This window comes from Acinonyx jubatus, chromosome C2, assembly GCF_027475565.1.
Source record: "Acinonyx jubatus isolate Ajub_Pintada_27869175 chromosome C2, VMU_Ajub_asm_v1.0, whole genome shotgun sequence".
In the NCBI taxonomy this organism is placed as follows: domain Eukaryota; kingdom Metazoa; phylum Chordata; class Mammalia; order Carnivora; family Felidae; genus Acinonyx; species Acinonyx jubatus.
The window spans coordinates 154,380,774-154,393,993 of NC_069384.1; the positions used below are offsets into that span (position 1 = coordinate 154,380,774).

Here is a 13,220-nt window from a genome sequence, read left to right on the forward strand (position 1 = left end):
CAAAAGAAAAACAAAAGGGTAGAGGAAAAAGAGAAGAAAAGAAAAGAAAAAGACAAAAGCAAAAAACAGCTGTCTGTTGGTGCTGGGTCTGGTGGCCGTGGTCGTGCTGGTCTGGAGGAGAGGCGGTCCGTCTGGCTGGTCCGGGTCCGTCGCACTCCGGTACATCATGATGTTACCGGCCCGGAGGGGCGGGACTTGGTGTAAGCGGTCCGCCTCCCGCGGGAGGGGGTGGGGTGGGGAGGCGCTGTCCTGCGTCCTGAAGCCCCACAGTGTTGGTGATGGGGAGAAAAATGGCGACACCCCGATCTCTCCCTCCCCGGTGGCGTGTCTCAGACCCCGCTGCTCAGGCAGCCCTCACAGAGTAGCACGGACCCCCCGGCTCGTCCTGCTCCACGGTCTCCCCCGCCTCCTAGGCACTCTGCTGGGTCTCAAAACCCCATGTCTTAAAGGACCCTGCACCACACAGACCCCATTCTGCTGTAGCACCACTCAGCCCTGCTGACAAAGGGCCTCTGGCTGGCGCCTGCAGGGTCTTTTGTCCTTTGGGCGGGGGGGGGGGGGGGGGGGGGGGCAATAAACCCTCTTCCTAAAGTACTTGAGGAAGGGGACTGTTCTCTCCCAGGGCGCCCCTGAGATTGTTGCAGTGCTCACCATTGGCTCCCTCCTCCCCAGGAGTGCACATGGTTCTAGCTTCACTCTGGAGACCCTTTACACTTCGAAACCTCTGAGTTTCAGCTCCTAAGGCTGTTTGCAAAATAGGAACTGACTCTCTGTATTTCTTGTTCCCCAGTCTGTGACCCGGAGAGAGGTTTTCCCCTTGTGCTAACTCAATACCACAATTTCACAGCCTCCCCCCGCCTCTCTTTTTCTTCCTTTTGTCTCTCCACAGAAAGGATCCCCTCCCCTTCATGCCTATGCTGTTGTATCTACCCCAATTTCACATACACGCACCTCGATCCTGCCAAGCTCTCTCCTTCCACCTGTGGAGATCCTTCTGCCACTGCGCACATGGATTTCCTGGCTGTTCCAAGTGCTCTGACCTCAATACAGCTGTGTTTGAGGGACGAGGAAAATCCTGGTTCCCCCACTTCTCTGCCATCATGACTCCCCATATGCCTGGAACCCTTCCTCTATTTTTCGTGTATCGTGGTTTGCAGTTACCGTGAGGTTCATATATAGTATCCCATATATACAGCAGTCTTTAGCTAAGTTTGAACACATTCTGAAAGCACTACAATATCCTTCCTACCTCCATGTTTTATGTGTTGATGTCACACTTTAACCTTTTTATTTTGTATATCCCTTGACCAATTTTTGTACATATAATTGATTTTGCTCTTTCTGTCTTTTAATCTTCATATTAGCTTTGTAAGTGATTGGCCTACCACCTTTACTGTAAGCTTGCTTTTACCAGAAGTTTTTTTCCTTTCGTGATTGTCTTCCTTCTGGTTATGGCTTTTTCTTTCCCACTTAAAGAAGCCCCTTTAGTCTACGGCCATACCACCCTGAACGCGCCGATCTCGTCTGATCTCGGAAGCTAAGCAGGGTCGGGCCTGGTTAGTACTTGGATGGAAGAAGCCCCTTTAGCATTTCTTGTAAGGTCAGATTAGTGGTGATAAATTACTTTAACTTTTGTTTTTCTGGAAAACTTCTTATCTCTCCCCAATTCTGAATGATAACCTTGCTGGGTAGAGTATTCTTGGTTGTAGGTTTTTTCCTTTCAGCACTTTGAATACATCATGCGGCTCCTGGCCTGCAAGGTTTCTGCTGAAAAATCAGCTGATAGCTTTCTGGGCTTTCCCTTGAACTTAAATGTTTACTTTCCCTTTGCTGCTTTGACGACTATCTTTAATTTTTGCCATTGTAATTATTATGTGTCTTATTGTGGCTATCAGGTTGGTCTTTTTGGTGCTCTGTGGTTCCTCAGCCTGGGTAACTTTTTCCTTCCATAGGTTAGGAAAGTTTTAAGCTCTTGTTTCTTCAAATAGATTTTCTGTTCTCTTTTCTCTCTTTTCTCCTAATGGGACCTCTAAAATGTGAATGCTAGTAAAGTTCACTTTGTCCCAGAAGTCGCTTACACTGTCTTCATTTTTTAAAATTCTTTTTTGTTTTTACTGTTCAGCTTGGTTGCCTTCCATTACCCTGTCTTTTAGATTGCTGATCTAGTCTGTATCCTCTAATCTGCTTGTATTTTTCATTTCAGTTGTTGTATATTTCAGTTCTGACCGGTTCTTTTTATGTTTTCTGTTTCTTTGTTGAAATTCTGACTGAGTTCATCTACTCTTCTCTCAAATCCAGTGACCATTACTTTGAACTCTTTATCAGGTAAATTGTGTATCTTCATTCATTTGGCAATTCTTCTGGGGTTTTATCTTGTTCTTTTGTTTGGAACATATTCCTCTGCCTCCTCATTTTGTCTGAGTCAGTGTATCTATGTATGAGATGGGTCAGCTATGTCTCCTGGTGTTGAAAGTGGTGGCCTTATGTAGAAGGCGCCCTGTGGTGCCCAGTAACACAGTCTCTCCTGGCACTCTGGGGGTGTCTTCTGTGTGGACTGCACACTCTTGTTGTGGCCAGGCTGCCACTGCTGCAGGAGTGCTGGTGGACAGGGCTGTCTGCAGTGACTGTCTGTGACCGCTACAGGGCTGTGGTGGACAGGGCTTGCCCCAGCGGGGCTGGTGGAGAGGCCTGGCTGTAGCAGCTGCTGTGGTTGCGCTGGTGGGTCAGGCTGGCTCCCTCTTTTTCCCCAAGGTGGGAGTCACTCTGGAGGAGTGCTGATCCTGTCCGGGGTCGCCTGCTGTGTGGTAGGGTGGGGGCTGGTTTGGAGGGGCATCTGCTAGGGCAGGTCCACAGGGGAAGTCCGGGGGGGGGGGGCGCGGGTGGTGCTAGGAATGTAGATGGAGGGTGTCGGAACTGGTTCCCACAGCATGAGGCAGCTCGACTGGACGAGGGCAAGAGAAATGACAGCCACCAGCACTTCCCTTCCCATAGAATGTCCTTACAGATCCTGCTCCTTCACATCCTAAAATAGTCTGTGAATCTCCTTCATGTGTCACCCAGGCCCCGCTGCCTTCAAACTGCTGCTCCTCTGTCTTGGAATGAGAGCTACGTCATGCAGGTTTTTGAAGAGCACAGACTTGGTTTCCGGGAGCCCTCTGACTCTCGCAGAGGTAAGCCCTGCTGATGTTCAAAGCCGGACAGTGGGGGCTCATCTTCCTGGCGTAGATCCGCAGGGCTGGGAGTGCCCAGTGTGGGGCTTGATCCCCTCGCTCCTCCATGCCTGTGATATCCCTGCTGTTTGTGGGTCACCATGCTGGAAGTTTGATTCCTGACCGTGTCCTTGCCCCTCCCACCCTGCTCTGTGGCCTTCTGTTTATGTCTTTAGCTGTGGAAGATCAGTGCTGCCAGTATTCAGGTCACTTTCAGAGTGAGTTAAATTACATGTAGTTGTTGCCTTGGTGTGTTGTGGGAGGAGGTCAGCTCGGGTTCCTCCTACTTTGCCATCTTCTCAAGCATTTGAAATTGCAAATGGGATTGTTTTCTTAATTTCTCTTAACTGTTTATTATTAGTACACAGAAACACAGCAGATTTCTATATATTGATTTTATATCCTGCAACTTTACTGAATTTATTAGTTCTAACAGGTTTTTGGTCAGGTCTTTAGGGTTTTCTGTATATATCATGTCCTCGGCAAATAGTTTTACTTCTTCCTTTCCAATTTGGATTCTTTTTATTTCTTTTTCTTGCTTAATCACTCTGGCTAGGACTTCCAATACTGTGTTGAATAAAAGTGGTGAGAGTGGGCATCTGTCTTGTTTCTCAGAGGAAAAGCCTTCAGTTTTTCACCGTTGAGAGTGATACTGGCTGTGGGCTTGTCATACATGGCCTTTATTATGTTGAGGTACATTTCTTCTGTACCCACTCTTTTGAGAGCTTTTATCATAAATGGATGTTAGTTTTTTCAGGTGCTTTTTCTGTACCTTTTTAGATGATCATATGATAATTATCGTTCATTTTGTTAATGTGACTTCTCACGTTGATTTGTGGGTGTTGCATCCCTGAAATCCTACTTGATTGTGGTGTATGATCCTTTTAATGTATTAGTGAATGCAGTTTGTTGGGGATTTTTGCATTTACGTTCATCAGGGATATTGGCTTGTAATTTTCTTGTGGCATCCTTGTCTGGTTTTGGTATCAGGGTAATGCTGGCTTTGTAAAATGAGCTTGGAAATGTTCACTTTTCTATTTTTTGGCAGAACTTGAGAAGGATTGATATTAATTATTTCCGTTTTGATAGAATCCACCAATGAAGCCATCTGATCTGGAGTTTTTGTTTGTTGGGAGTTGTCTGATTTAATCTCCTAACTAGTAGGGAGTCTGTTCAGATTTTCTGTATCTTTGTGATTCAGTCTTGGTAGGTTGCATATGTCTAGGATTTTATCATTTGTTTTACGTTGTCCAGTTTGTTGGCATATAGTTGTTAGTAATCTCATATTTCTTTGTATTTCTGTGGTATCCATTGTAACATCTCTTTCATTTGTGATTATATTTGCATCTCTTTTTTTTCCTGATGATGAGCTTGGTTAGAGGTTAACTTATCTTTTCAAAGAAACAGCTCTTGGGGCGCCTGGGTGGCTCAGTTGGTTAAGTGTCCAACGTAGCTCAGGTCATGATCTCATGGTTCATAGGTTTGAGCCCCACGTCAGGCTCAGTGCTGACAGCTCAGAGCCTGGAGCCTGCTTCAGAATCTGTGTCTTCCTCTCTCTCCGTCCCTCCCCTGCTTGCACTCTGTCTCTCTCTCTCAAAAATAAATAAACATTTAAAAAATATTTTAAATCAAGGAAACAGCTCTTAGTTTCATTGAACTTTGTAAATTACTGTTTTTTACATACAATATCTGACATGAAATAACATTATGGACATGCAGAGAAACAAAATATCAGGAGAAGAGATAAGAGAAACAAAGTCAGTGAAGGTCCAGATGTTGAACATGAACAGAAGATATTAGCAGGAAAATGGAAAACTATAAAAAGAACCAAAATGAAAAAATCTGTCAATTACAGTATTCATTTGATGGCCGTAATAGTAGACCGGACACAGTCAGCAAACCCCAAGCAAGATAAATACAAAGAAATCTAAACTTAGGCAAGTCATAGTCAAGTTGTTAAAAACCAGAGATTTTTATAAAGGTAGAAAAGAATTAATACATAAATGGAAGCAATAATATGAATGATAGCTGACATCTTTTCAGAAAAAATGCAGACCAGAGGACAATGGTATAACTTTTTAAAGTGATTTTTTTTTTTTAAGGCACACATGCTCACTTGGAATTCCATATTTAGGAAAATGTCTTTAAAATGCAATAAAAATAAAGGTATTTTCTGGGAGACAAAACCAAAGACAATTTGTCTATAGCAGACCTATATAATAAGAAACATTAAAAGAAGTATTTCAGTGATGAAGGGAAGTGATAATAAAAGAAGCTTAGATCTGAAGGAAGGAGTGAATTACACTAGGAAGGTAAATGTAAGATTAAATGATTAAAACATACGATTAAAAGATTATGCCCGCATAAAGCAAAAATAATAGCAATGTATTGGATACTTAGTGTAAGAAGTAATATATATAACTATAAATGCAAAACATATGAGGAAATTAAGTTTGTGATAAGTTAAAGATACACTTTATAAACACTAGAGCAAACGTTAAAAAAAGATACGCAGCTGTGAGCCACAGCTGAATCCACACACTAAAGGAAATTGAATGATATTGCTTTATCAAAAATTAGTCATGAAAGCAGGAACAAAGTACAAGACAAATGGAAGATAAATATCAAGATGGTAGACAAAATGAATCAAATCAAAAAGTACATTAAATACAAGTAAGCCATATACTCCAGTTAAAAGTTAGCAATTGTTAAACTGGATAAAATAGCACGGCTCAACTATGTGCTGCATATAAGAGGCACTTTATTTTTTTAAGTTTATTAATTTTGAATGAGTGAGCATGAGCAGGGGCAGGGCAGAGAGGAGGACAGAGAGAATCCCAAGAAGTCTCCAGGCTGACAGTGCAGAGCCCGACATGGAGCTCAGTCTCATGACCATGAGATTATGACCTGAGCCAAAATCGAGAGTCAGATGCTCAACCGACTGAGCCACCCAGGCACGCCTGTAAGAAACACTTTAAATATAAAGGCACACCAAGTGTTCATCAATGGATTAATGGATAAAAATGGTATGAGATACAAATATAGATATATCACATAATGGAATATCATTCAGCCATTAAAAAGAATGAAGTCTTGCCATTTGCAACAACATGGCTGGAGCTAGAGAGTATAATACTAAGCAAAATAAGTCAGAGAAAGACAAACACCATAGATTTCAGTCATATGTAGAATTTAAGAAACAAAACAGATGGACAAAGGAAAAAAGAAGGAGACAAACCAAGAAACAGACTCTTAGCTATAGAGAACAAATTGATAGTTACTAGAGGGAACATAGGGGGATGGGTGAAATAGGTAATGGGGATTAAAGAGTACACTTACCATGATGAGCACTGAGTAATGTATAGAATTGTTGAATCACTAAATTGTACACATAGAATTAATATAATACAATAAACTATGCTGGAATTAAAACCATGTGAGTGTGTGTGTGTGTGTGTGTAATTACAGTAAGTGATAAACCACACTTATTGTGGTGAGCTTTTGTAATACATGTAATTCTCAAATCACTGTCTTACACCTGAAGCTCGTATCTGTTTAAAAGATAAGAGTTTCTGTTTTTAATGGAGTACTGTGACTCTTCACACAAATATTACCGAGGAGGATCAAAGATGGTGGTGGAGGAGGAGGACCCTAGGCTTTTCTCGTCCCACGAACGCAACTAGATAATTATAAAATCATCCTAAATACTGCCAGAAATTGGCCTGAAGACTGATAGAACAAACTCTACAACTAAAGGGAGAGAAGAGACCACTTTGAAGAAGGTAGGAAGTGCAGAGACGTGGTTTAAGGGTGAAGTGGATCACCAGTGCTTTAGAGGAGAGGGAGCAGTGGTCATGGAGAAGGACAAGAGAGAGAAGAGAACACATGGAGAACAGTTCCCCAAAGCCACTGGTTTGGAAAATGAGAGGGGTGGAATTGAGTGAATTATTGCAACCAGTAGGGCTTAAAGTCTGGAGTTTTAAAGGTCAGTGGGCTTGGCTGGGATAGAGCCAGGAGGGCACTGCCCTGCTCCTGGAGAGAAGGCAGGCAAACATCTGGGGGCAGACAGCGTGGAAAGAGCAATCTGAAGAACACTTAGGTCACACAGTGGGGAGATTATTCACTTGTCTCGGAGAGTGTCTCTGGGAGGTAACGTACACAGAGATGCCTCTCCAGGGACAGGGGAGCTGGTTGGTGCCATTTACCTCCCCCACCCCTCATAAACAGAACATAAACACAGAGCCACTGGTAGGAGGCAGTGCAGTGCTGACACTGGCCGGCTAACTTGCTTACACCAAGCCCCAGCTCCTCCAGCGCTGTGGTAGAACTGCCCTTCTTAGTCTGGCTTGCTTCAGTCCCAGTGTGGTGGGCCCCTCTCCCAGAAGACCAGCACAAATCATATCTTCCAACCAGAGAGTTCTTCAAGGCCTCAGTTCTAGTGGAAGTAGCATCAGGTCTCGTTTAACAAGCAGACCAGAGCACACTTAGTTAAAACTCGCCACATTCAGGCCAGAGACCCAACACTGCCCACAGCAGGCAAGGAGAACCTCTGTAGGTGAGTAGCCTGAAGGATAGAGCAGCCAAAACACAACAGCAGAATGCACGCAGCATATACCAGAGACACTCTCTGAAGCACCAGGCCCTGGCCACTATATGACCTCTTCTTCATAAGACCATTACTTTCAGGAACAGGAGATATAACTGGCTTTTCTAACACAGAGAAGAAGGCAGAGATTTCTACAAAATGCCAGGATGGAGGAATTTGTCCCAAATGAAAGAATAAGATAAGGCCATGGCCAGAGACTAAGTGAAACATATATAAATAACATGCCTGATGGAGAATTTAGCGCATCAATCATAAGGATACTCACTGGGCTTGAGAAAAGAATAAGAGATGTCAATGAGACCAGCTCCTCAGAGGTAAAAGAGTTAAATAAGAAACAGATGAAGAATGCAATAAGTGACATTGGAAACAGGCTTGATGCAATGAATAGCAGAGAAACGAATTAGTGACCTAGAAGACAAAATAATGGAAAATAATGAAGCTGAGCAAAAGAGAGAAAGAACAGCTGTGCAACATGAGACTAGGGACTCAGTGACTCATCAAAGGTAATAACTAACATATAGGAGTTCCAGAGAGAGAGAAAAGGGGGAAGATTATTTATTTCAAGAAATAATAGCAGAAAACCTCCATGATCTGGGAGAGGAAACAGCCAAATCCAAGAGGCCCAGAGGACTCCCAACAAAATCAACAAAAGCAGGCCAACACCAGACCTGTGGTAATTAAATTTGCAAAATTTAGTGATCAAGGAACCATTGTGGAAGAGAATATACTTGGTATGATTTCAGTCTTCTTGAATTTGTAATATTTGTTATGTCTCTTTTTATGTGATTTAACCAGGTGATTTTTTTGTGTGTACTTGAAAATGTGTTGTATTCTCTCTTTTTTTTAAGGATGGAATGTTTTATATATACATATACACAATATATATGATATATTATACATATTATACATATAATTATACATATATATTATATTATATATTATATATACATATATTATATATATAATATACATATATATTATACATATATAATATATAATAATATATAATAATATATAATTATATATATTGTATATATGCATCAAGTAAGAAATGTCCATGTTGAAAAAAAATAACTTTAACTGAGGGTACTCATTAATATCAGAGGGGAAGTGAGTAGGGGGATGGGTAAAATGGGTGAAGGGTATTAAAAGTACACTTTTGATGAGCACTGAGTAATGATATATAGAATTGTTGAAGCACTATATTGTATACCTGAAACTAATACAACACCATGTGTTAACTGTATTGGATTTAAGTTAAAATCTTAATTAAAAAATAATAAAAGGGGCACTTGGCTGGCTCAGTGGTAGAGCATGTAGCTCTTGATCTTGGGGTTGTGAGTTTGAGCCCCATGTTGGGTGTAGAGTTTACTTAATTAAAAAAACATTAAAAATTTTCTTTAACGTTTATTTATTTTTGAGAGACAGAGACAGAGTGTGAGCAACGGAGGGGCAGAGAGAGAGGGAGATACAGAATCCAAAGCAGGCTCTAGGCTCCGAGCTGTCAGCACAGAGCCCGACACAGGGCTTGAATTCATGAAACGCGAGATCATGACCTGAGCTGAAGTTGGATGCTTAACCGACTAAGCCCCTCAGGCGCCCCAATTTAAAAAAATTTTTAATAAAACATGAAAAATATTAAAGAAGTAGATTAATTGAACACTAGGAAATATTGTTTGGTTGCTTTAAAGATCTATCTAACACGTCTTTCACAACAAATATAAAACTTTGAATCTATAGCAATAATCTAGAAGATTTTATTGTATATTCAGGAATGTTATATACTAAAATGGCCACAACAACACAGCATAGGGAATATAGTCATAGTCTTGTAATATACGTCATGTTGTAATGGCATTGTATGGTGACAGATGGTAGCTGCAGTTGTGGTGAGCAAAGCATAGCATATAGAGAAGTTGAATCACTTTGTTGTATACCTAAAATTAATGTCACATTGTATGTTAGTTATACTCAAAAAAGTTTTTTTTTTTTATTTTTTTTTTTACGTTTATTTATTTTTGAGACAGAGACAGAGCATGAACGGGGGAGGGGCAGAGAGAGAGGGAGACACAGAATCTGAAGCAGGCTCCAGGCTCCGAGCCATCAGCCCAGAGCCCGACGCGGGGCTCGAACTCACGGACCGCGAGATCATGACCTGAGCTGAAGTCGGACGCTCAACCGACTGAACCACCCAGGCGCCCCCAAAAAAGTTTTTAAAAATAAAAAACAAAATGGACTCTAAATTTGAAAATACACACACACACACACACACACACACACACACACACACACAAAGCCACAGATTGCAAGTATAAAAGGATGAAAAAGATGCAAAAATCAGAAGAAATCTGGTGTTGCGGTATTAATATCAGTCAAAGTAGATTTTGGGGCAAGGATAATCTCTAGAAAGAAAGGACATTTCATAATGCTTAAGGGTTAATTCATTAAAAATACATAATAATCTTAAATGTATATGCACCTAACAAAGCTTCAGAATATATGAAGCAAAACTCAGCAGAATCCAAGGTGGAAAAAAACAAATCTACAATCATAGTTTTAAATAACACCTCTCTATTACTAATTGATAGAAGTTGAGGATCAAGAAAACTCAGTAAGGATATAAAAGATTTGAACATCACTACCAGTCATCTTGACATAATTCACATTTATCTAATGATTTACTTCAGAATATAGAAATAGCAAAATGGTAAAAGTAAGTCCTTCCTTAATAGTAATCACTTTAAATGTAAAAGTATTAAGTATAAAAGTGATCATTATATTTTGATAATTGCTCAAGAAGTTATAATAATTATAAGCATACATGCACCAAACAACAGAGCCCCAAAGTATGTGCGGCAAACTGACAGAATTAAAGGAAGAAGTAGACAGTTCTACAATAATAGTTGGAGATTTCACAGTCATCATCATAATTATTATTTGTTGAGCACTCTCTATTTGCCTAGACTGTTCTAGCCATTTTATGTATATGAATTCATTTAACTCACAGCATCCCTTGTGGCAGGTTCCATTCCCCATTTTAAAAACAGGAAATCATGGCATAGAAAAATGACATACCCAAGGTAACAAAGGAGTATGTGGCAGAACCTGGATGATAGATTCTGTAAATTAAACTTGGTTCTTAGAGATGTTCTATTCAAACCTCCCACTGAAAGAGGGATTCTTTTCTTCAGCATTCCTGGTTCTGTGATCCACGGGAGCATTGTGGATAGAGCATCACTGCTTGAAAGAGTAAAACATTCTAGTATGGGCTATTCTAATTGCTAGACAGTTCTTTCCTATGCTGAGTTGAAATCTTGTAACTTTGATTTACTCGTCTTTGTAATAACAGAAAATAAGCCCATCCTTCTATCAGCTATTGAGGTACGTGAAGATTGTCATGGTGTCATTCACCACCATCCTCAACACCACTTGGACATGTCAATACCATACTTTCAGGGACAGGGCAGTTAGATGGCAGATCAGTAAGTAGATAGAAGACTTGAACACGCTATAAACCAAATAGACTTACTGGACATATATAGAACATTCCACCCAACAACAGCAGAATACGTATTCTTCTCAAGTGCACATGGAACCTATTCCTTTTTTTTTTTTTTAATGTTTGTTTACTTTTGAGAGAGAGACAGAGTGTGAATGGGGGAGGGGCAGAGAAAGAGACACAGAATCTGAAGCAGGCTCCAGGCTCCAAGCTGTCAGCACAGAGCCTGATGTGGGGCTCAAACCCACGAACCGTGAGATCGTGACCTGAGCCGAAGGTGGGCACTTAACCGACTGAGCCACCTAGGCACCCTGGAACCTGTTCCTATTCCTATACAACCTTTCCTGTTCTCCAGGGTAGATCTTATGTTAGGCCACAAATATAGTTTTAAAAGATTGACATCAGAGAACTCTGACCACAATAGAATGAAGCCAGAGATAAAAAATAAAAAAGAAGGAAAAGTGGAAAATTCAGATATGTTGGAATTGAACAGCACACTCTTATACAACAAATGCGTGAAGAAATAGAAAGGATTTTAGAAAATAATTTGAGGTGAATGGAAATGAAAACAACATATCAAAACTTAGAGCTGCAGTTAAGCAGTGATCACAGGGAAATTTAGAGTTGTAAATGCCTATATTAAAAAGAAAGGGGGCACTTGGGTGGCTCAGTTGGTTAAGCATCCAACTCTTGATTTCAGCTCAGGTCATGATCTCACAGTGTGTGGGATTGAGCCCTGCATCAGACTCTGAACTGACAGCACGTAGCCTGCTTGGGGTTCTCTCCCCCTCTCTCTCTCTCTCTCCCTCCCCTGCTCACATACCCCTGATCAAGGTATCTCTCTCTCTCAAATAAATAAACATAAAAAAAAAAAACAGGAAAGATTTCATATCAATAACCTAACTTTACATTTCAAGGAACTAGTAAAAGGTAAATTATCTGGTTAACACAGTGCTTAATGGGGCTTGGAATACAACAGGCACTTAATAAATGTTAGTATCTCACTGTCAGAAGGTGGAGGCAGGTCAGATTGAGAAGATTCTCCAGACTGAGAAGTCACTTTAACGTGAAAATCAAAGCAAACCACTCCATGCCACTTACACAGAGTTTTGTTCAGGGTCCCTTATTGACAGGGTATCGGGCCAGCAGGTGGAGGGAGGATCCAGGGCGCTGCACCGCCATTCTCCACCCGGCTCAGACCTCAGCCCTTATCGAACAAGGGGCATGGTGGTGTGGTCACAGGGTAGTTATGTAAAGTGAGTGCTAGTTACCTTCTGCACACCAGTCATCTCCACTAGTTATCTGAAGCGGCGCCGTCTCTGTACCGGGGGGAGAACAAGACGGGGGCCAGTGGCGGAGTCTGTAGTCAGCACTCCTGTACGCACATACACATCGCTAAGACTGATCGTTCAACGTACATTGCAAATGAATGTAGGATACTATTTACAGCACTTTCTACTTCTGCAGTTTGCCTTGATGGATTAGGACACATGTGGGTGTTCTAAACCATGAGAATTCATGATAGCCTCGCTTTGAGTTTCATGGAGGAAGACTTTATTAATTATAAGGGAAAGGGAATATAAAGAGCTAAACAACTGTAGTGAACACATATAGAGAAGTATAGAGAAGAACAAAGAAAGTTTACTACCTCAAATTGGATACATACGATATGCACCCTTCTGGCTGGGGAAGCCCCATGGTAAACAGCCCGGCTGGGGTCCCGATTGCGTGTCCTGGGAAGAGTGTCCTCCCCTGAGGTGAGACTTCCAACTAGCTATTCCTGCCAGGGCAGTCGATATACTATCCGCGTGTGATTTGTGGCTAGTTATTATGTTTCTTATGTGCAATCCTGAGCGAGCTATTTTTTCTGTTTCTTTTATAGTATCTCGCAATCTTAAGGGCGTTT

The 13,220-nt window shown here is 41.3% G+C and overlaps 1 protein-coding gene across 6 annotated transcripts in view; it reads left to right on the plus strand.

The window, feature by feature from the left end:
• FBXL2 (F-box and leucine rich repeat protein 2) overlaps positions 1-13,220 on the plus strand; it is a 111,212-nt gene that overhangs the window by 16,775 nt on the left and 81,217 nt on the right. For 4 of the 6 annotated variants that reach the window (XR_008298101.1, XR_008298102.1, XM_027040558.2 and 1 more), the window contains exon 2: positions 3,061-3,170. The exons of the other annotated variants lie outside the window; for them this stretch is intronic. Coding sequence is in view for 2 of the 4 variants with exons in the window: in XM_027040558.2 (XP_026896359.2) it covers positions 3,061-3,170 (110 nt within the window). In the remaining 2 variants the exon portion in view is untranslated. The remainder of the gene's footprint in view (positions 1-3,060; positions 3,171-13,220) is intronic. 6 annotated transcript variants of the gene reach the window in all.